At 35.9% G+C, this 24,837-nt stretch overlaps 1 protein-coding gene across 9 annotated transcripts in view; it reads right to left on the bottom strand.

Moving 5' to 3' along the window:
* ROBO2 (roundabout guidance receptor 2) overlaps positions 1 to 24,837 on the bottom strand; it is a 665,412-nt gene that overhangs the window by 52,093 nt on the left and 588,482 nt on the right. For all 9 annotated transcript variants that reach the window (XM_070367751.1, XM_070367755.1, XM_070367758.1 and 6 more), the window contains 3 exons: positions 15,619 to 15,801; positions 5,645 to 5,687; positions 4,088 to 4,215 (listed from right to left, as the gene is read on the bottom strand). In XM_070367751.1, coding sequence (XP_070223852.1) covers positions 4,088 to 4,215; positions 5,645 to 5,687; positions 15,619 to 15,801 — 354 coding nt within the window. The remainder of the gene's footprint in view (positions 1 to 4,087; positions 4,216 to 5,644; positions 5,688 to 15,618; positions 15,802 to 24,837) is intronic.

Below are 24,837 nucleotides of genomic sequence, written 5' to 3'. Positions count from 1 at the left end.
TATTTATAATATTTCATCAAGTTGTATAAGTATGCACATTGTTTTCGGATTCAGAATTTTATAACTGTTTTCTTGCCCTTGTTTTTAGCTGTAAACTGATTAGAAAATTTGATGACAAAGATATATGTTTCATTCTAAAGCATCAGGTCAGTATGATTTTTATTCTCTGAGATGCTTGATATTTAATAATATATCAAAATTGTGAAAGTAGGTCGTTCACTCTAGGGAGGTTTTTTGAGTTTTGTTTCTGCCTCCTCTACCATGTCTTTCACTGATGAACTGGACAGATACCCTTCTTCAACACTGACCCCAACTTCCCAACATCTTGAATATGAGGTTCTCCAAAGCTTTGGATTTAGATTGTGAGCTACTGCCAGTTTTTGAAATGGTTGTGTGTTCACATGTTTTAAAATGGAAAAAAATATAGTATGAAAATCTAATCCTTCATATTCTATGCCAACTAAAGCTATGGTTCTAGAAATAGAATCTCTCTCAGCTGGATGAAATTAGTCTTCAATTCTAAGTGCTTCTATATTGATTTGGGGGCTGCACATTTCCTTCAAATGTTATTTGCTCACTCTTACATTTTCAAAAAATAAATTGAATTATGTCCCAACAATAAAATACTAGAGGCTTATACATGACTACTTGCATGTGGGGAATTATCCTATAACATCAGATGATTTGGAACTCTGGGCCAGTCTTCCTCCCAGGAGCCTGGACTCGAATAGATGCTGCCATCTTTAGACAGGGCTTTTCATTTTACATTCTACACAGTCCACATCTACCCCTTCTTGATACTTTAGGTTATCTCACTGGCATTTGTTAATGTTTGTGTCTGAAACTTATGAATTATAGAAACCCTTCAATCTAGTCAGAATTACTCATGATTTCATTCTTCAGTTTTTCAGCACCCTAGTTACACATGCATTTATTTCTTTTTGCTTGGAATAATTACTTCCATGAATGACTGTCTCCTTCACTGTATCTTAAGTTACCTGAGGACAGAGTACCTGGGATTTATGTCTATATTTCCGTAATTCCTCATCTAGTGTTTTGTAAAGAGTAAGTACTTACTGAAAAATTAAAGGGCATTTTTATAGTTTGTATTGTCAAAATGAATACATGTGATTATTAGTAACTTGATTATTCAAAATAGTATTTTCATTACATTTAAAAATGCATTAGTAAAAAAAAAATGCATTAGTAAACATTCTTAAAGGAAAAAATGTCAAAAACGTCAGTATCCACGCTTATTCCTCTAAGTGTACTTGGTAATACAATCATACATGTGAATGCTACCTTAAAAATTGCAAAGTGGTGTAAATAAAAGAATATAGGCTTTAAAATCTGTTAGATCTGGACTCTACACATAGGTCTCAAATTATTCACCTTGATAAACCTTAGTTTCTTGACCTCTAAGCTAGAAATATGATTATCTATGTCTTACACTTATTACATTTATTGTGCAAAGGAAATGGAATTTGTGAAACGTCCTGTCTTTTTAGTAAATGCTTAAAATTCTTATCACACTGAAAAGAGATACAGTTAACTCTGCAAAAACTTTGTCATGGCCTTGAGAGCGACCTGTGAAATATTTTCATGTCATGAAAATGAAGTGGAAATGGAAACAAAAAAAACAAACCTTGAAAATCTTCATAAGTATCCTTTGGCTAAATTAGATTGAGACATTTTATAATGTTAATATAATCTGCTAGAAACTGAAAAAAATAAACACTTTCTCCATCTTTGTGCATTTATCTCTTGATATAAAGATAGAATGGTGTGTTATTCCAATACAAGAAAAAAGGCTTGATTGATAAAAGCTTTATGAACAGAATTTTGAAATCAGTGGGTAGGGCAGGGAGGAATGTTTTGATTTCATGATAAGACTATGCTTGGGCACAGAACTATCCAAAGTAAAGTGACACCTATAATTGCAGGGCTCAGAATTCTGACACCTAGGGGAGGCAGCCACTTTCAGAGAGTCTGGGCAACTGAGAATCTAAATAGGGTGGACTGAATTACAGAGGGTAAGTAGGATGCCGAGTAGTCATACAACTTACGGGAGGGAGGTCCCCTTTTTCGGTTGGTACTGACACGATGCAGAGTTGTGCAATATTAGTAACTTTATTATTTAAAATACCATTTTAAATATATCTAAACATGCATTGGTCTTACATTCATAAAGAGAAAAGGCCAATATCCACGACTGTATTCTAAGTCAATATGTTTACACACTCATACATGTGAAATCCACCACTGAGGTTTACAGTAAACCCAGAGTACTTAGCTTAGTCCTGAGTCTCCTACATTAGTTCTTCCTAGAAGAAGAAATCCTAGAAATCCTTCAGTGGATTCACACAAACTTTCTTAGATTACAGCACTATTCTCCTAATTAATCATCCAAAATTTTCACCCTATCTCTGTCCTCCACCCAGTAGCTAGATGGATGATTTAAAACAGCACTTGCATTCTAGAATTCTCCTCTTAAAGTCCATTAATGGCTTCTGATCATCCTCTAACAAAGTTTAAAGGCTTTATGTGGCTTAGAAAACCCTCTGTTACCTGTCCTTCTATATTTCTTAGCACTTTTTTGCCTTGCAATTGATACTCAAGTCATTAGGAAATTCATTCATTTCTTAAAGAGGTCAATGTTTCCCTTGCTTTCTGAATCATAAGACACAGTAAATTTCTTCTCTACACACTTTCTACACACTTTTGATTTCCTACCGTCCCTTCTTGTATCAGCCTAAATAATACTCCATCCATAGCACCTTCCTCCTCCCAGGAGACAGCTCTTTCATGTGGGGTACTGGCAAGGTACCAGTCCATTTGCTGTCTGCACAATCTTATGCCAATGGAAAACCCATGTATCAGCTGAACTAAACACTGGGGCCTGAGACTTTTCCAGTCTTTTCCAGTCCTATCTTTCTCTAAATCCATTGCTCTCCTAATGACTGGATGAAAAGGTGGAGAGGGGAAGGTGGTGATTTTCATAATAAGTCCAATTCTGTTTTCTTTATAAAGACCTATGGAGAGGATTCTAGTACCAAATTTTGAAGACTTTAGCATGTCAGCTACTTAGAATATTTTTGTTTTTTATTTGGGGTACAAATTATCAACTGTAGAATTACAGAAAAGCTGCCAACATGTTGTTATATTTATTTTAAGTGTCTACCTCTTATATGATATTTTTTACTGTCTGCCACAGTGCCAGGTCCACAGGATACACTCGATAAATATATACTGAATGATAATCAGAGAAGTAAAATGACTGGTTCTAAATCATAAGCCCTGTTTGGCTGTATAGTTCCTGATTTAGTAATCATGTACTGTGCTCACTCAGTCATGTTCAACTCTTTGCTCCTTTGTCCATGAAGTTTTCAAGGCAAGAACAATGGAGTGGGTTGCCATTTCCTTCTACAGGGGATCTTCCCAACCCAAGGACTGAACCCAAGTCTCTTGCATCTCCTGCACTGGCAGGCAGATTCTTTACCACTGTGCTACCTGGGAAACCCTTAATCATGTACTAATAGTATGAAGAACAAAATGCATTATGAATAGTTATCTTCTTGGTTAGTAATAACATCCTTGCTGCTGCTGCTGCTGCTAAGTTGCTTCAGTCGTGTCCGACTCTATGCGACCCCATAGACGGCAGCCCACTAGGCTCCCCTGTCCCTGGGATTCTCCAGGCAAGAACACTGGAGTGGGTTGCCATTTCCTTCTCCAACACATGAAAAGTGAAAAGTGAAAGTAAAGTCGCTCAGTCGTGTCCGACTCTTCGCGACCCCATGGACTGCAGCCTACCAGGCTCCTCCGTCCATGGGATTTTCCAGGCAAGAATACTGGAGTGGGGTGCCATTGCCTTCTCTGAATAACATCCTTAAAAGCTCAGTTTTACTCAAGGTAATAGATACCACAGCTTTATAATAAACTATTTAGCAAATGTACAGTACTATGAATAAATGCACTTCACTAAATTCACTTATGGAAGAAAATACTTTTTGGTATGCCTTTTTCAAAACATCCAGGAGAGACAAGAAAACAAATCACAAATGACAGAATTTTGAAAAAGACAACTTACCTCCACGCCCAAAGTTTGCAATCTCATTTGGGCCACTACTGCTATTGTTTACTGGCAAGCTTGTGGCTGGCCATGAGTCAGCAAGCCATGGATAACTGGGATCACCAGCATTTAGAAGACCTGGGCGGCTAAAACAGGAATTAAATAGGAATCAGTCCATGGAACTCCATGAGAGATTTGTATATCTGCCTCATAAACTACAGTGGATTAGAGAATTTAAGATTTTAATTCACTTTCAAATGAAAATCTGGAGGCTCTCAAGAATTAAGGAACTTTGGCAATTCACTAAGGCTCTGTATAGATCATCCCTGTCAATGGAAGCAGAAGAATCCTGCCTGGGATTCTGCTGACATCCAAATGAATTCAGTCATCAGAAACTGGTAGGCAACTGGTAACATAGCAGCATCCTGAAACAAGATCTAATGATAAATTGGCACCTCAAGGGAACAATTGGTCAGAATGATTGCTTATTATCAGCCATTTCCAGGACTTTGGGCTATTGCTCCTTCAATTCCTGCAGCTCCCATATTTATCTGTCCCCTATAGGCTGTAACCCCTGTTATGAGCCCTCATGGTTGATTTAGAGGCAAGGAACTTAAGGGAAATAAATGAAGAGTATTTATACTGTTTCATCAATAGTACATTTTCAGGTTCTCTAAATTTAAAGTGTTAGGAGAATATGAAAACATTTTAGGGTGATAAAAGATCCACTGTGGTCTGATCCAGTATGTGCATATCATCTATGAAGGAGAGTTCTTTTGCATCATATTCAACAAAGAATCCCTATCTTTAACGTAAAAGTGGGATTCTGATCCCTTTCCAGATTACCATACTTAAAAAGATATAGCAACATCTATAATCATCGTACTTTTTTTTTTCCCCGATAGACCCTTGGTGATACAATCCTTAAGAGAAACATGTGTTTCTATGGAAACTGCAGAAGATCCAACTGCTTTCTAGCTACATCCACCAGCTCTCATTAGACCTAATCTCTTTTTGCTAAAATATTGATTAAATGGGAGATTGGAAGTTATTACCAGAGCCTAATTACAATCTCCATATCAGCAAAGGGAAAATAGATGAGGATATATGTGTTTGTGATCAGTTTTTATCAATTTCAATTGAGTATCCAAAGTTGTGGAATCCAGTCCTATCAATCTACAGCCTATTCATCATCTATGAATCATTTACTTTGTGATCGATTATATGTAATTGTTCACTCACAGCAATTTGGTGAGAACCAATAAGGAGCCTTAAACAACAGCACCTTCATTTGCTAATGTCTAATTAATGCAATAAACATCCTGCTAACAAATGAACACATTCCTTGTGATATTTACTACTAATTTCTTCAGGGGCATCTGGGAGATATGAAACATCTGGGCTTGATTCCTCTAAAGTGCACAACAGATAGATCATTAAACCTTGTTGTAAGCTGTTTAATTCCTTCTAGAATTCTCAGACTTATAAGTGATCATTTATTACAATAATTGCCTTTTACTATGTAGTTTCCTCAGTCCTGATTAACAATAAAAATAAAAAATCTCCTTGGTATACCTTCCATTGCTCATTAGTCCTCCATCTCCTCTTTGAAATGTAACTGTAAAAAAAAAAAAGAAAGAAACACACACAAGTAGTCAATATTAATTACAATTAACAACAACTACATATTGGCCCTTCGTTTAGAGCTGAAGCCCCTGGGAATTATAGCAAAATATAATTAACATAATTGCACAGATAGTAAGAAGCAGTGGTTTGGCCTAAAGCAAAGCCATCATTTGTTCCAACTTTAATAAGACATCTAAAAATTCTTCCAGTCAAACACACGGTTAAGTCAAAGGGGCAATTTTTATTTGTATGTCAGTTGGTACATATATGGTATTGAAAGATTGACATGCATTAACAAAGAATTATCACATTGTGAATTTTAATGCTAATATACAGGTGTCCTAATTAGAGGGCATAATGAAAACTGCACGTAACAGAAAGTGAAACAGGATAGTTCAAACAGGTAATATCCTAATAAAACCAGTGACAGGTACAGATTGATAACCTATTCTTCTCCATCACAGGTCCTTTTAGGGACACTGAGAAGCACTATGAGTTGAAATACTGTAATTACTGTATAACAGACATGAACTGTAGTGAATAGAGAATATATAATGTATTGAACGCTTTGCTTCATTTTCCAATCTTTACAAAAATGAGACTTTCAACTTATTGAATATATTCCTATTGTATGTAATGATTATACAACTTAAGTCCTTTTTAAAACTATGGAGCATATTAGCAACACCAACAAGCATCCAGTAAAGCCAGAGCTGGAGAACCCACTCCCTCTGGTTACTAGATTTCATTCTACAAACCTAACAACATGAAAGTGGGTGTCAAGGATTGGCAAAGAAGATAAAAATCAGTTTGGGGCCATCATCTCTTACCTACAATCTTTGCAGCTAAGTTTGTTTGGAATTAAAATGCTTCAGATCTGAGATAGGTAATATGATGCACACTGCAGAGAGGGTCTGAGGCAGCAACTATATTCAAAATGATTAGTGTTGCAATGAGATGTGAATATTCACGATTAGTGGAACAAGGTCTATACATGACTTCATATTATTTGGGGTCAAATTTTGCCACTAAATTACTTAACTAGGAAATCATTGGGAAAAAATTGGTGTTTAGAAGTTTATGGACAGCACAATTCCAATTCTGACCAAAATTAATATGCATCAGCTAAACTAGTCCCTGGGGATGAAGGAAAAAATACCATTTCACAGCTGTGAATTCAACACATCCTATCTTTGGAAGACACTGATTATATTTACTATGATTACTTGGTGAGCAAAAGTGAAAATAAAATTTTATGAATTGATTCATATTTTTAATGAACTTGCTACTTAAAGTATACACTTAATAAATACTTTCTCATTTGGATAATCTCATAATTCACCTGTTTCTTAAGTTTGAGCTAATAAGTATGATCACTTTTTAGATTTTATAAATTTCTAAATGTAGTTTCCCAGTCCCCTCCCTAAGGTTGTCTAAGAATATATCTATTCAGTTCAGGTCAGTTGCTCAGTCGTGTCTGACTCTTTGCAACCCCATGGACTGAAGCACACCAGGCTTCCCTGTCCATCACCAACTCCTGGACCTTACTCAAACTCATGTCCATAGATTCAGTGATATCATCCATCCATCTCATCCTCTGTCGTCCCCTTTTCCTCCCGCCTGCAATCTTTCCCAGCATTACAGTCTTTTCTAACCAGTCAGTGATTCCCATCAGGTGGCCAAAGTATTGGAGTTTCAGCTTCAGCATCAGTCCTTGCAATGAATATTCAGGACTGATTTCTTTTAGGATTGATTGGTTTGATCTCCATGTAGTCCAAGGGACTCTCAAGAGTCTTCTCCAACATCACATTTCAAAAGCATTAATTCTTCAGTGCTCAGCTTTCTTCACAGTCCAACTCTCACATCCATACATGACTACTGGAAAAATCATAGCATTGACTAGATGGACTTTGTTGGCAAAGTAATGTCTTCTTTTTAATATGCTATCTAGGTTGGTCATAGTTTTTCTTCCAAGGAGCAAGCGTTTTTTAATTTCATGGCTGCAGTCACCATCTGCAGTGATTTTGGAGCCCCAAAAAATAAAGTCTGCCCCGGTTTCCACTGTTTCCCCATCTATTTGCCATGAAGTGATGGGACAAGATGCCATGATCTAAGTTTTCTGAATGTTGAGTTTTAAGGCAACTTTTCACTCTCCTCTTTCACTTTCATCAAGAGGCTCTTTAGTTTTTCTTCACTTTCTGCCATAAAGGTGGTGTCATTTGCATATCTGAGGTTCTTGATATTTCTCCCAAAAACACTGATTACAGCTTGTGCTTCATCCAGCCCAGCATTTCTCATGATGTACTCTGCATATAAGTTAAATAAGCAGGGTGACAGTATACAGCCTTGATATACTCCTTTCCCGATTTGGAACCAGTCTGTTGTCCCATGTCCAGTTCTAACTGTTGCTTCTTTTCCTGCATACAGATTTCTCAAGAGGCAGGTCAGGTGGTCTGGTATTCCCATCTCATTTCTTGAAGAATTTTCCACAGTTTGTTGTGATCCACACAGTCAAAGGCTTTGGTACAGACAATAAAGCAGATATTTTTCTGGAACTCTCTTGCTTTTTTGATGATCCAATGGATGTTAGCAATTTGATCTCTGGCTCCTTTGCCTTTTCTAAATCCAGCTTGAACACTTTGGAAGTTTACAGTTCACATACTGTTGAAGTCTGGCTTGGAGAATTTTGAGCATTACTTTACTAGCATGTGAGATGAGTGCAATTGTGTGGTAGTCTGTGCAGTCTTTGGCATTGCCTTTCTTTGGGATTGAAATGAAAACTGACCTTTTCCAGTCCTATGGCCACTGCCTTATTTCTCTTATGGCATCATAATTGGGCAATATCATCATCATCCAAGGGTTTATCAGGAATTTATGAGGCAGTGCTTTCAGAAACATCTCGTTGGCACCTAAAGTACACTGCTTTATGAAGTTTTTAGGTATCTTCTCAAGTGTATTACAAAACAATCTGACAGCACCTTTGCACCTGCCCGGGACTGGCTATGAAGAAGATGAATACTGATCACTAGTCTACTTTGGGATGGACTCCCTTAAGTGTTGGGAATCAACAGTCAGCTGTGTGTCCATACCACTTTGGGTCCCTTTAATAACTGTTTTTAACAACAACAACAAAATAACAAGCTGATCTGAAACAATTATTGTAAAAAAAATCACTGGTGACATTAAACAAATGTCTGATTGGTTTGGAAAAACACAAAATGTGAAAACAGTGCAGCTAATTAACTTTCCATCTGAAGTGACTTTCTAGTATGTGGTTTTTTAATGGACTATCAAATGATTGTTTTATTCTGATAAAAGAGGGCTAAGATAATGTTGTGAATATCAGCAGACATGGATGGGCTACACCTCCAAATGTGTTGTTTAGGAGATATAAGGGGAGAAGCTGAGCATTTCTAATTTGGATGCTCTTTTTTCCTTACCCAAATTTTCTGTTACTGTCAGATCAAAAAATAATATTAGAAAAAAAGAAGACAACTGAAGCCAGGGACAACTGAACAAAAATTAAGTTGTATTTAACTTTATGTACTTACCAATGTTAAAGTTTTCATAAACTGTAAATATTAAAGTACTAAGATGCAACACTCAAAATCTTATCCAAAGATATCATTCAGATGCTAGTCAGCACATGGAAAGATGATCAGCATCATTAATCATTAGGGAGATGGAAATTAAAACTACAATAAGATGTTACCTCATACCTGTTAGGTGGGTTTCTACACAGGAAACATAAAATAAGCATTATTGAGAATGTGAATAAATTGAAACCATTGTGGAAGGTAAAAACCATTTTACCCTTGGTTGAAAATACCATGTTTGTTCCTCAAAAAATGAAAAATAGAATTACAATAAGACCCAGAAATTCCACTTCTTGATATATACCCAAAAGATCTGAAATCAAGATATCAAAGAGATATTTGTACATCCATGGTCATCATAGCATTATTCATTGCAGCTGAAATGTGGAAGTAAACCAAGCATCCATTGATGGATGAATGGATAAGTGTATATACAGATGCAAGGGAATATTAATCAGCTTTGAAAAGGAAGGAAATTCTGACATATGCTAAAACTTGGATGTACCTTGAGGATAATATGTTAAATGAAATAGGCCAGTCACAAAAAGACAAAACCTGTAGAAGTCCATTTATATGAGGTACACAGGGTAATCAAAATCACAGAGACAGAAAGTAAAATGTTGGTTGTGATAGCTGGAAGGAGAGGGAAATGGGGAGTTGTTTACTGGGCAAAGGTTTTCAGTTTCAAAAGTTGAAAAAATTTATGGAGATGGATGGTGGTGATGGTGCACAGCATCATGAATGTATTTAATGCCTCTGAACGATACACTTAAAATGGTCAAGATAGCAAATTTCATGTAATGTGTATTGTACCACAATAAAAAGTTGGGGAAAAAACATTCAAACATTCATCGAGGTTTATTTACAGATGTGTTAGAGTATGGACTCTATAGTATGGTCCATATTTACCAACTGAGAGTTAAATGTTGTGAATGAAAGAATTTTAAATTTGAGAACATTCAAGACATATCCATTTTCTACTTTTATATAAATCATTAAATAATTTCAAATCTGCAAAGAGATTGTCAAAAATAGTTCTTAAAGACATTTATGCTTGTGCATCTTCATACCAACTATAAAGAGGCAAAAATACACAGTCATTATATAAATACATAATTGACTTAAAATGGCCTATGGACACAACTTGATATATATGAGAAACTTCAATTTTGTGTGTTTCTATCAGAAGAAGACAATAACAAGAACAAACCCAATACCCTTATGTAATAAAGTTGAATAGTTGTCTTTTTTGAAGGAAACGAAAAAGAGGATACTTTTTCTGGTTTCCTTTTCTTCCCATGCTCCAAAAATTTTAGATTTGTTCCATTTTGAAAAGCAGACCAAAAGTAACTGAGTTCTATTAGACCGTGAGATTAAAAACAGATGAGAAAGGATAAACAACTAGATCTCCTAAAATGGAAGTCATATTTGGTGTTTTGATCAACATTTTTGTGTGTGTAGAGACAGAGAAACATAAAAATAAATGCGACAGCAAATTTGAAAGCTGTTTTGAAGTAGCTCTCATTTCACAGGTGATGAACCACCTTAAAGCTGAATGGAAGACGGTAGAGAGGGTAAGTGGTTGAACAGTCTTGCTCTAGTCACAGTTTTGACAATCATAGGGTAGTAACTTTGTGCTTGTCAGAATTAACTTTGAAATAAGTGAATGATTTTTACCAGGAGTTTCTGATAACATCTAAAATTAAGAAATTTGACGGCAGCAACACAGAGTGCATAGGAGTTTTTATTGCTAAAACTGTCTGACTAGTGCTAAGGCTTCCAAAAAGCTCTACAGACACCTCACTCTTAACTGTTTTAGAAATGTATTAAATATTCTGAATTTATTGCAGCATTTATGAAAGATAGAAGGTAAAGAGATTTTGCAAGTTCAGATCATATACAAAGTACCTCTACTATTATCTGTCAGGATTAATCCTAATCTCACGCCTGCTAGCACTGAGGGGGAAGGGAAATATAACTACATGGAAAATTGACATTTTGAGGTAAGGAAGCTTTCAGAGTGCCTATCTCTAGTAGGCCACATTTTCCTACTCCAAATGGAAACTTTAATGTTGCCAGCCAAGCCTCATTCCCTTGCCTGATAAGCTATTTCTCAACTATGAATGTAGATTAATCCTCTTTTAATAAGCCTTAACTCAAGCCCAAATAATCAGAGTATAAAAATTCCATCAAATCTTTTAGCTGTCTTAGGACGGTTTTGTCAAATAATTTCACCAATGGTTTAAAACCTATGCATGAAGTGTTTGGTATTTCATAATTTGCTCACTCATTAAATTATTTACATTTCCTGAGTTTAATCAAATCTATCAGAGGTAATATTCATAAAATAGAACTCAACCCTTTAAAAGTGTGAAAGTTAGTTTACTTCCATTAAAAAGTTGATAACTTAAAAATTATTGATAGAAATATGACCAGCATTAGTTTGAAAAGCATCATGCAGGCTTCATAAAGATCGTAATATGACATACAGAATCCTTGTGAAAGCTGCATGGCTTTATTCAAACTATATATTGTTCACTTTTCTATTCACAAACACCATTAACACATATAATCAAACATTTTCTCTAGATTCAAAAATCACCTAATATTTTCTGCCCAAATATCTTCATGATTCTATTTCATCCTATAACAACTCAGGTAGTGAATATTTTTGGCAGACAGGAAGCTCACATGCAATGGCAAGCACTGTTAGTACTCAATGAAGAGCAAGATAAATAACATTGCATGTTATTCTAAAAAAAAATAAAATGATTTCATGCAGAATATGAGACAGGGGAATATGTTTCTCTTTCTAGCTGCCCATCTTTGAGCCATGAGCAAACCTTTAGTGCGTGTTTGTGTCTGAAGAATTTAAACAAAGAATAAATAGGAAAAAAACTGAAATAGGAAAAAACTGAAATAGGAAGCTAGTAACTTTGCCCTGGGGAAACTGCCATGTTCTGCTTTGTAAAGAAGCAAAACTTTACATTCAGGCCAAATTCTCCTCCCAGATCCTTTCAAAAGTTTATATTTGATTCCTGACAGTTGCTTTTACAATCTAAGGTGCTGACCCACTAGTGTTCTATGATCAATATGTTAACTCTTTTGAATCATAAGAAAAAATATCAGTGCTGAATAGCATGTCATTTTTTTTTACCTTTCTTCTAAGCATTCAAATATAATTTTCCATATGGAGATGGAGAGTCAAAGATTAACATGATAAAAATCAGTGGGTGAACTTTTGCCTGCAGAGTGAGTGGAAGGCATCCTATGAAGACTTGGGTTTTCCACTCTGCAAAGGATTTCTTCTCCCCAATAGTTAAAATCTTCCCTATGATGGTTAAAATCTACCTGTGATATTAAGAAGACTTGGAATGAAATAGAAAAGGCAAGTACTGAAATCAAATTCAACCTGCTTTTCAATTCTACTTGGGAATTCCCAGGTAGCTCAGTTGGTAAAGAATCTATCTGCAGTGCAGGAGACCTGGCTTCAGTTGCTGGTTTGGAGAAGGAAACAGCAACCGACTCCAGTATTCTTGCCTCGAAAATCCGGTGGACAGAGAAGCCTGGCGGGCCACAGCCCATGGGGTCGTAAGAGTCAGACACAACTTAGCAACTAAATCACCACTTCAATTCTACTTAGGATCAGCATTATTAAAATGCATGTTTATGAATTTATATGAATTTCAGCAGATGTTGAAGTATAATCTAAGATCATATTTGGGGCCTAAAGCAAATGAAGTCATCTTTTGTTATAAATTAATTTAAATACTGATCCCAATATAGACTTATGTTTCTTTGAAAAAAATGATCACTGGTGTCATAAATCAGTACGAAAAATTTGAAACTATGTGTAGTAAAAAGTAGAAATGTTAGACTTCTCATTTTCTGAGTAAAACTGTATTGCTTTAAGCTTACCAGTTTTGCATTTCATACTTATAAGATTCCCACAGAAATTTCTGTGAAAACCAAAATTTAAACAGAACCATTACACATAGACTACTTTCTCGATAACTTTTATAAAATATTTCAGAGAAAATTAGCCCTGTATGAAATCTCTGTGCTCTTACAACAGATCATTAGCTCATGAATCATATGTCATAAATTCAAACATATGATAAACAAATACTACACTAAGCATGCCTATTTACAATCCCCATATTCTTTAAGCTTTAAAATTCCAGAAAGTGGAGGTTAAGGATATTTATGGGGGGAAATGTGTAGAGAATATTACCAAGTCAGATATGCAATGCTGAGTACCTGTAGTGTGGATTTTCATTTGCTTCTCACCTAGAAGAGAACAGCAGTTGCTGGAAGGCAAATTTCCAGCTGAAGGTGAATCCATTCTGAGAGTCAGCCATCTATCAATTAAGGATAAAGGTTCAGAAAGCCTGCTCTGTGGCTTGGCCTGATTCCAAAATATTTGAAGGGCACAGCACCTTCTGAGTTAGCAGTTCTTCTACAAGCAGATGGATATCAATCACAATGAGAAATGACAACAGGAAATGTGCTATTCTTGTCCAGCTCAAAGACCAACAGATATTTTCCAATCAAATAAAGAACTGCTGTTTTTAAAGAGAAGAAGAAAGAAAAGAAGAAAGGCTCTCTGACATGATTTATAAAAAAACATAACTACTAATTAGAAGACTAATGCTATTTGGAAGAAGTGAATGAAAATCCTACAGAGGGTAAAAATGCAACACTCCAAATAGGGCCCTGAGGTGACTGACATTGTCAGTCTTTTATTATTTTCACTAAAGTCAAGCAAAGAGATAAACACAAAAATAGTCTTTGATTAATATGAGCATGTCACAGAGATGAAACAGAACACAGTGACAGACTAAACAGACAGGTAAACGGACAATATCTTCAAGGAATGAAAGCAGGGGACTGGACTGCAAAACAAGAAGTTACATTAAAGTCTTATTAATGTTCATGACTCTGACACTCAGCAGTCATTGCCCAGCATCCCTTTCCAGGAAGAATCCTTCATTGGCAGGCTGATAAAGCACTCAGATGACAGAGCATAAGGAAGCAGGCATCAGCAACCAGTAAGAAATGAGAACAGCACAGCAATAGCAAGTCACAAAGTATGGAAACCCTTCTGCAATGAATACACTATACTATCTATCTTCTCTAGTCCTGGGAATATATTCTAACCAGTAACTAACAAACATTATTTCTACAAGCTGTAGTCATGAGCCACAATGTGATCATCAACTGATCATATTTAAATACTACTCAATAACAAGGAAAACGATCAAATGGATGGTGTTTCTTTCATTTTGAACTATTCTCAGAAGCTTGTATGCTACAAGTTATAGCAGCTGATAAGCTTAATAAGTAATGAAGCCGCTGTAAAATCACTTATGAAGACATTTATGCTTCTTATTAAAGTAAAAATCAGAAATAGAAGATGAATAAAATATCTCAAATTTTTAAAAATATTTGTAGGACAATGATAAATTAAAATTGTTCCCTTGTTTTAGAAAATGTAAAGTATTTGTGAGGCATTTTTTTTTAATCATTGTTAGAGAAAGTACTTAAAATGAATGTAATTCAAACTTTAACTGAACATAGCTTCATTATCGAGGTCATTTTTCACTCACTGACTTGATAATTTTCTCTCTTTTTCTGCCTTGGATGTATTTTGAAGGCCACAACTTGGGACATCCTTAAAATTCCTGCTCTGGATTCAAAGAAAACATTTTCGCAAACAAGTAGAACATCTAGGATCTTACTTTTCTTCTCTTTCTTTTGCTTCTGTTTTTTCTTCTTTCTAAAATGCTCATTGGTCACTTTAAAGTAGACATTCTATTTAAGAGACCAGTAAAATAAATCATGCCTCATAAGTTTCATCAATCCTGGTGACATTTTTTGTTTTGTTTGTATGTTCCATCTGGGATACATTTCCCTTTGTAATCTGTACTGTAAATATGAAAAACTACATTTCAAATCTTTTTTCTTTTTTTCCTGAGCATTTTAGGAATGCTCTTGCTTAAATATACTTCTCAAACATGGTGTCAAAGCTTGCAAAGTCTATGTGTGTGTGTGTGTGTGTGTTGAACTATTAAGAAAAATGGCTAATCACTTTATTGGTGTGTGCTCTTCTTATGCTTCCTTGGAGATACAGGCAAAAAGATGGCCTTATGGTCATAATGTGATATGATGAAGAGCAGTGTATTAAAGCTTGTTGTTTATCATGGTTTAAATCAAGCAAAAAACACCCATTCATTCACTCATTTCATAACCCGTTTCATTCCTTCCCTTGCATTTTATCATATTTCTAAAGCTAAGATATTTTCTTAGCTGGAAATAGCCTCTTACCAGCATAATTACTGAGTCCCTTTCTCTTCTTTCTTCGCCAGTACAACCAGATGCTAAAACCCATCAGGATTACCCAGCAGGCACCACCAATACCAGCTATAAAAGCTGGTTGCTTCACAACATCAGTGATTTGCTCAGTTATGCTGTTATTGTTTTCGGTAATGACAACTTCATTTCGTCCCCCTGTGGAAGAAACAATGGTGTTAGTGCTAGTAAATATTAAGACCCAAAACCCCACAAAAATACATACGTGCTACACCAAAGGCACAGAAGAGTGTAACCTTCTTTGAAGCAGGTAATATTTGTTGTGTCCTGACCCTGTCATAATTTACTGGTGAGCAGATTTTATAAGTTTCAAAAGGAGAATCAAATCATAAGTTTGAAATGTGAATAAGAACATTGCTCTTTCGTGTTTTGTTTTACTGTGGACAGATTCAGAACCACTTCTTGATTTATTGCTTCATATATAAATACTAAAACAAGTGTGTGAGCTGAAATAATAATAACTTTTCTTCAGTTAGGTAAAGCATTTTGTAAGACAATTCTCATTTAAAAAAAGAAAAGCAACTACAACATTTAAACTGAATATTTGCAAATTACCTTTCCCCTACAGCACTGCCTAATACAGATGATCAAAATATTTCTCTTAATATTTTACCAAATAATTTACCTTGATCAAACATATTTTAATTTTCTGGAAGGTATTGAAACTGCTATATTAAATAATGATAATAACATAAACATCTTTCCATAGAGATTAGTATCTATAGTTAAAATCTCACAGAAAGATAAAACTCCTAAATGCCCTTAAAGTATCTGAAACTAATTTGAAAATCCACTTGAAAGTTGGCTATAAAACAACTTGAAAATTAATTCTAAGGTCTATGTAACAAATCATACATTTAAATCTAAACTAAGATTATTCCAGAAGTTGTCACATTTCTGACAGTTTAGCCCTCTCAGACATAATAAAGACAATCTCAACCCACAATTTTAAACAGGTTTAAGACTCATGGAATTCTAACATTACTAATGAGCAAAGATTTAGGTGCTTATTTAATAGATGGATGAATTCAGAAACTGGAAACTAAGTGAATTCTCATATTAATATCATATCTCATTCAGTTCAGTTCAGTTCAGTCACTCAGTCGTGTCCGACTCTTTGCGACCCCATGAATCACAGCACGCCAGGCCTCCCTGTCCATCACCAATATCTCATTAGTGAGTAAACAAATAATCAAAAAATAAATTGTAAGCAAAAAATAAATGGTAAATTTCAGCATACCATATCAAAGGAACGTGTAATTCTCTTGTTTTAGTTATCCTGGCATTGTAACATACTGGAAACAGCAAGGTCTTTGAAGTTCCACATCTGAGTATCATCTCTGTCACTTCCAAGCTAGGAAAGCAATGGGTTTATGTAGGGCACTTAATCTTCTAGAATCCCTGTTTCTGTTAGCTGGTGACAGTAGTGCTATTTCATATATTTGGGAGGATTAATCCAGATGATGAATGTAAGGAGTGGACTTCCCTGGTGGCTCAGCAGTAAAGAATCTGCCTGCAATGCAGGAGACGCAGGAGACGAGGAAGATCCCCTGGAGGAGGGCATGGCAACTCACTCCAGTAAGTTGCCTGGAGAATCCCATGGACAGAGGAGCCAGGCAGGCTACAGTCCATGAGGTTACAAAGAGTTGGACACAACTGAACGACTAAGACTTTACTTTTACTTTACCTGAGTGGGTCTTAAGTAACTCTTAGCTTTACATGACCATAACTTGAGTCACAAATTATAGTGTTCCTATTAACCTCTTTACACGTGCTTGTGTATGTGCCCAGCCATGTTTGCATTGCTGGAGATTCTTTACCATCTGAGTAATCAAGGAAGCCCCAGGTAGGAATATAAGTTGTAAATTATCTAGATGTGAGAGTCCTTCAAACCATAGGTGACTTGTTTACCAAGGTTTCACCTTTCTTCCAGAGAAGAAAATTAGCCTGTATCTCCCAGCCTCGCTTGTAGTCGAGTGCAACAAAGTGACTGAATATTGGACAAGCAGATGCATGGTATCTCTGGACCAATCCATGTACCACTGTGACAGCACTTCATACTCTCTTTCCTAAGGTGTTGGATAGAACAAGGGATCAGTCGTGGGATGCTGACCCTATGAGATACAGTACACCATTGACTGGAAGGATCCACATTTCATGAAAAACTCTATGGAGTAGAAACCCCATCCTTCATTCTGCGAACCCATATTAGACTGACTATGAATAAGAAAGAAATTTTTACTTTATAAGCCAACCAGAATGCCCATTTGTTTGTTATTTGTTGTTCAGTTGCTAGGTCATGTCTGACTCTTTGTGACCCTGTGGACTGCAGCACGTGAGGCTCCTCTGTCCTTCACTCTCTCCCAAAGTTTGCTTAAGTTCATGTTCATTGGGTCAGTGATGCTATCTAACCATCCCATCCTCTGCTGCTCACTTCTTTTGCATTCCATCTTTCCCAGCATCAGGGTCTTTTCCAAAGAGTCAGCTCTTCCTATCAGGTGTCCAATGTATTGGAAACTCATGTTCACCAACAGTCTTCCAATGCATATTCAGGGTTGATTTCCTTTAGGATTGGCTTTGTTTGATCTCCTTGCTGTCCAAGGGACTCTCAAGCATTTTTCCCTGCACCACAATTCAAAAGTATCAATTCTTTGACAGTCAGTTTTCTTCATGGTCCAGCTCACACATCCGTACATGACTACTGGAAAAACCAAAGCTTTGACTATATGAAATTTTACTGGCACAGTGATGTCTCAGTTTTTTAAATTGCTGTCTAAGTTTGTCTTAGTTTTCCTTCCAAGGAGAAAGCATCCTTGAATTTCATGGCTGCAGTCACCATATGCAGTGATTTTGGAGCCCCAAAATATAAAACTTGTCACTGCTTTCACTTTTCTCCCTTCTATTTCCCACGAAGCAATGGGTCCGGATCACTTGATCTTTATTTTTTGAATGTTCAGTTTCAAACCAGCTTTTTTACTCTCTCCTATCACGCTCATAAAGAGTCTCTTTACTTCCTCTTCAATTTCTGTCATTCAGTTCAGTTCAGTTCAGTTCAGTCGCTCAGTCATGTCTGACTCTTTGCAACCCCATGAATCACAGCACGCCAGGCCTCCCTGTCCATCACCAACTCCCGGAGTTCACTCAGACTCACGTCCATTGAGTCAGTGATGCCATCCAGCCATCTCATCCTCTGTCGTCCCCTTCTCCTGCCCCCAGTCCCTCCCAGCATCAGAGTCTTTTCCAATGAGTCAACTCTTCGCATGAGGTGGCCAAAGTACTGGAGTTTCAGCTTCAGCATCATTCCTTCCAAAGAAATCCCAGGGCTGATCTCCTTCAGAATGGACTGGTTGGATCTCCTTGCAGTCCAAGGGACTCTCAAGAGTCTTCTCCAACACCACAGTTCAAAAGCATCAATTATTTGGCGCTCAGCTTTCTTCACAGTCCAACTCTCACATCCATACAGTTAGTGTGGTATTATCTGGATATCTGAGGTTGTTGACATTTTTCCTGACAATCTTGATTCCAGTTTGTGATTCATCCAGCTTGGCATTTCGCATGATGTACTCTGCATATAATTTAAATAAGCAGGGTGACAATATACAGCCTTGTCATACTCCTTTCCCAATTTTGAACCAGTCAGTTGTTCCATGTCATGTTCTAACTGTTGCTTCTTGACTTGTATACAGCTTTCTCAGGAAACAGGTAAGGTGGTCTGGTATTCTCATATCTTAGAGAATTTTCCAAAGTTTGTTGTGACCCACACATCAAAGGCTTTAGTGTAGTCAATGAAGCAGAAGTAGATGTTTCTTTGGAATTCCCTTGCTTTTTTCTATGATCCAACAGATGTTGGCAATTTGATTTCTGGTTCCTCTGTCTTTTCTAAACCCAGCTTATACATCTGGAGTTCTGTCTTCACATACTGTTGAAGTCTAGCTTGAAGGATTTAAAGGATAAACTTTCTAGCATGAGAAATGAATGCAAATGTACAGTACTTTGAACATTCTTTGGCATTGCCCATCTTTGGGGTTGGAATGAAAACTGGCCTTTCCTATTCCAAGCCAGTGCTGAGTTTTCCAAATTTGCTGACATATTGAGTGCAACATGTTAACAGCATAATCTTTTAGCATTTTAAGTAGTTCAACTGGAATTCCATCACCTCCACTAGGCTGTTCATAGTACTGCTTCCTAAGACCCAGTTGACTTCAGACTCCAGGATGTCTGGCTCTAGGTGAGCGACCACATCATCATTGTTATTCAGAGTATTAAGACTTCTTTGTATAGTTTTTCTCTGTATTCTTGAGAGCTTTTCTTAATCTGTTCTACTTCTGTTAGGTCTTTACTGTTTGTGTCCTTCATCATGCCCACATTTGCACATAATGTTCCATTGATATGTCCAATTTTTATATAGTCCAGTATTTCACTTCTGAAGTTTCTTTTGTGTTAATTTCCAGATTTAAAAATCATCTTCACCTGTGTAGTAAACCTGATTCATTTTCCTCCTCTATTTGCTTTTAATCAGTATACATATAAACATAGTCTAACATGTATTTAAAATGAGCTCATATTCATATATATATACTGTGCTAAACACTAGATATAACTAAAAAGAAAACACCTTATAGCACAATCAGAAAAGAAAAGTTGTCCTTCATTTGTGTAAAAGAGTCATAAAACATCATATTGAATATAGTGGAATATTTATGTTGCCCAAGGTGTAGTAGTGTTTCTAGTACAGCTAGTACTTTTGAAACAATGTTGTCAGTTGAACTAATTAGAGCACAGACATGGGATGTGTGTGACCTGTGACAGTGTGTTGCTATTTCAGACAAAAAAAATATAATGAAATATAATGTCTCCCTCCCATTGGAGAGTAATGAAGAACCAAACTAATTTGTTGGACTAAAAATTAATTAGACACATCAGATTCGATTGTACCTATTACTGTGAAAGTTTGCAGCTGTTCCACATATTATTACCAACTATGTAAGGTAAGCGTGAAATGGCCAAATGATTACAGAAACAAGCTATATTATTAAGCAAGATTATGGAGACTTTTAAGTCAATAAAAGTTTATTATATGACATGGTTGTTTGATGCTTATATATGTAAATATATTTGGTTGCTTTTTTGTGTGTGCAGTTGCAAATAGAATTATGGATATTTTGATGTAAAAGTCAGTTTAACAGCGGAAGTGGCAGACAAAAGAACAATATTACTGTTAAGCCTGGGTGAGGCTGCTTATTATATTTACATAATATTTTAATTAAAGGTCCTTTTAATGTAGCTTTCTGGAATAAAAGCTCAGCTGACAAGGAATAGATGAAACAGTACATTGTCTGGCATAAGACAAATCTAAAATTATCAGCCATAAATTACATCAAATGCCAATACATGATTTAATTAAAGCAAAGGGGAAATGAGGAAGAGCTTGAGTCACTTCAAGTGCTGTTTCCAGTACTGAGTAGACAATAGGGAAAGCATAAATTGAAAGAGAAGAGGAGATTAGCCATCACTAAATCACTTTTCAACTAAGGAATAACAGTTGTGTAGATAAGGTTATCAGACAAGATGTTAAGGTAGATATGTGGGAGTAATTAAAGAAACAATTAAACAGTACAACAGTGGATATTAAAAAGAAATAAATCTTTTGAGGACAAATAGCCTTTTTCAAATTGAATTGTGCATGTGTGTGTGTGTGTTGTTTGTGTTTCTAATTTATTTCAAGTGGTGCAATTCTATTTTCTATAATTAGATCTTGGATAAGGTAATATTCTATCCATATAAAGAGGAGATAGAAATATTACTTATTATTTTATTTTTTATTTCATATAAAATCTGAAAAGTTGTATGATATGTAAACAAATTACACATTATCCACTTGATCACTCAATCTTTTTAAAATAATACAAGAGTATTTATTTATTAGCAAAGATAATAGTAAAAAAGAAACCATGAAAGGGAAATATAGATGTTTGATAATCCTACTGGCCTTTGATTTAGAAAAATTATATTCAGTCAAATTTTCTATACATATATGCTAGAGGGGCAGTGAAAAAAATGCTTTGCTTACTTATCAAGGAGCTGTCCTATAAAACTACACGTTTTGAAGTGTGATAGTTGCTCAGTTGTGTCTGATTCTTTGTGACCTCATGGATTGTAGCCCATGAGGCTCCTCTGTCCCTGGGATTCTCTAGGCAAGAATACTGGAGTGGGTTGCCATTATTTTCTTCAGGGGATCTTCCCAACCCAGGGGTTGAACCTGGGTCTTTTGCATTACAGGCAGATTCTTGACTGTCTGAGCCACTAGGGGAGCCTTTCAAATATGTTTCATAATTTTTAAGTGAAAACTTACTGTTTTATTTCTTAATAACATATTCTAAATATTATTTAGAAAACATGTAGAAATAAGAACGTGTATCTATATCTAAATCTGTTAAATCCTTTTGGGTGTATCTGTCTTTATTTCTTATTCCAATTTACTTCGGAAAATCTCAGAAGGGCCAAGATTATAGGCTTCCCTTAGGTTAAGAAATTAATTCAGTCTGTATGACTAATTAAGAAAGGGAATACAATTTAAAGAAAAGTTAACACTATAACTTTTTTAATGCTTTTAATATATAAAAGAAAGAACACTTGGAGAATCTAAGAATGTTTAACATCATGACTGAATATTTCATGCACGTGTGCTCAGTTGTGTCCAACTCTGTGTAACCCCATGGACTGTAGCCTGCAGGCTCCACTGTCCACGGGATTTTACATGCAAGATGCTGCAGTGTGATGCCATTTCCTCCTCTAGGGAATCTTTCCTACCATGGGATAGAAACCACATTTCCTGCGTCTCCTGCATTGGCAGGTGGATTCTTTATCACTGAGCCACCTGGAAAGCATATGACTGAATGTTAAATCTCTTCATTTACAATAAATGGCTTTGTAATAAGAAACAATTTCCCAGATTTTGATAGTATGCTCTAGATGCATCATTTCTGAAAATAAACAGAAAAGCATGGGAATGGCACATTTGCTTGTATTAAACTCTGGACAAGTATTTTTAAAATATATAAACTCTAGGAAGAATATTTAACAAGCTAAAGACAATGACAAATAAAATCAGGGTGATCTGAAGGGATTTGCTTTTTGAAAGAATAAAACCACTCAGGAAAAAAAAAATCTGCATTTATGAAGCTTTCTAGCCCCCTAGAGAGCTCAATCCATGCAGTGCTAGGGAGCTAGAACCCAAGCTGAAAATCACAATTTTATTTGTAGGAGATGTCAGAGAGCAGCATTCACAGCAGTCAGTGTGACTAAAAATTAAGGGAGAGATAATGTGAAAGAGGGAGAGAGAGGAGGGTAATGTTCTAAAATATGTGCATAAATTCTCCCTCAGTCCTAGACTGAACTACGAATTGTGCAGGTAGAAGGACACTTTCAAGGATCTGGTGAAACTCAAAAGGTAAAAAGCAGAAGAGGCTGATCAGACTCTCTCACTGCAGACACTGTAAAGTTTAAATTCCACTGAGTTAGGCAGATCAGATAAACATATTAGGCTTTTCACTGAAAACTCAGGGGCTCCATGCCTTAGAAGTAAAATAAATAAGTAAACTGAGGTTTGGCCTGAGTATATTGTCAAAAGATAAATAGTCCATACTAGCAAAATGCAAAAAAAACCTCCACAAGATCAAGATGATCAGCTAGTAACCTAATTGTCTCTAGGTAAAAAACCAACATTCTTCAGAAGATCACAAAATTGCATAGTCTGTTACAATACACAGTCCAACACACAGTAAAAAATTGCCAGGTATGCAAAAACAAACAAAACAATAATAACAGTCACAACAACAACAAAAGAAATGAAGGAACAATGACCTAAGATCAAGAGGAATAGTAATCAGTAGAAATAGACCACAAGATGCCATGGATATTTAAATTAGAGGAAAAGACTTTCAAGCAGTCATTACAATATGTTCAATAACTTAAAACAATAGAGTTTATGAATGAACATATGGAAAATTTCAGAGGGAAATGAAAACATTCAAAAGAGAACAAATGAAAAGTGTATTATTTAAAGTGAATAATTCACTGGATACTTTCATTCCTGCCTATGTAGGAATAAAGGAGTGGGATATGCAATTCCACCATGAACTAGTATGTGAAATACTTCACCTAGCAAAGTATGTGAAATAAAAGCACAGAATTATCAGAACAGGGACATAAAGCAGGAAAATGTTAATATATTCATAACTTTCTGTCTGATTATAATATCTAAAATGTGATGCTGTGAAGGGGAGCCCAAAATAGCTGAATAGCATTCCTGAGTTAAAGAGATAATGAAACCCAGGAACATGAGTAATACAAAATATTATTTCTTAGTTTTATTTGAAAGATTGTTTAAAGTCAAATCAACAATAATACTTCATGTATCTTTTTAAATTATTCAGATTTAAATTAAAGAAAGTAGGAAAAACCACTAGAACATTCAGGTATGACCTAAATCAAATCCCTTACCAATACACAGTGGAAGCGACAAAATAGATTCAAGGGATTAGATCTGATAGAGTGCCTGAAGAACTATGGACAAAGGTTCCTGACATTGTACAGGAGGCAGGGATCAAGACCATCGCCAAGAAAAAGAAACGCAAAAAGACAAAATGGTTGTCTGAGGAGGCCTTACAAATAGCTGAGAAAACAAGAGAAGAGAAAGGCAGAGGAGAAAAGGAAAGATATACCCCTTTGAATGGAGAGTTCCAAATAATAGCAAGGAGAGATAAGAAAGCCTTCCTCAGTGATCAGTGCAAAGAAATAGAGGAAAACAATAGAAAGGGAAAGACAAGAGATCTCTTCAAGAAAATTAGAGATACCAAGGGAACATTCCATGCAAAGATGGGCTCAATAAAGGACAGAAATTGTATGGACCTAATAGAAGCAGAAGATATTAAGAAGAGGTGGCAAGAATACACAGAAGAACTGTACAAAAAAGATCTTCATGACCCAGATAATGACAGTGGTGTGATAACTCACCTAGAGCCAGACATCCTGGAATGTGAAGTCAAGTGGGCATTAGGAAGCATCACTACGAACAAAGCTAGTGGAGGTGATGGAATTCCAGTTGAGCTATTTCAAATCCTGAAAGATGATGCTGTGAAAGTGCTGCACTCAATAATGCCAGCAAATTTGGAA

The sequence above is a fragment of the Bos mutus genome, chromosome 1 (genome assembly GCF_027580195.1).
Source record: "Bos mutus isolate GX-2022 chromosome 1, NWIPB_WYAK_1.1, whole genome shotgun sequence".
Taxonomy (NCBI): Eukaryota; Metazoa; Chordata; class Mammalia; order Artiodactyla; family Bovidae; genus Bos; species Bos mutus.
This window is presented reverse-complemented; position numbering and strand designations above follow the sequence as displayed.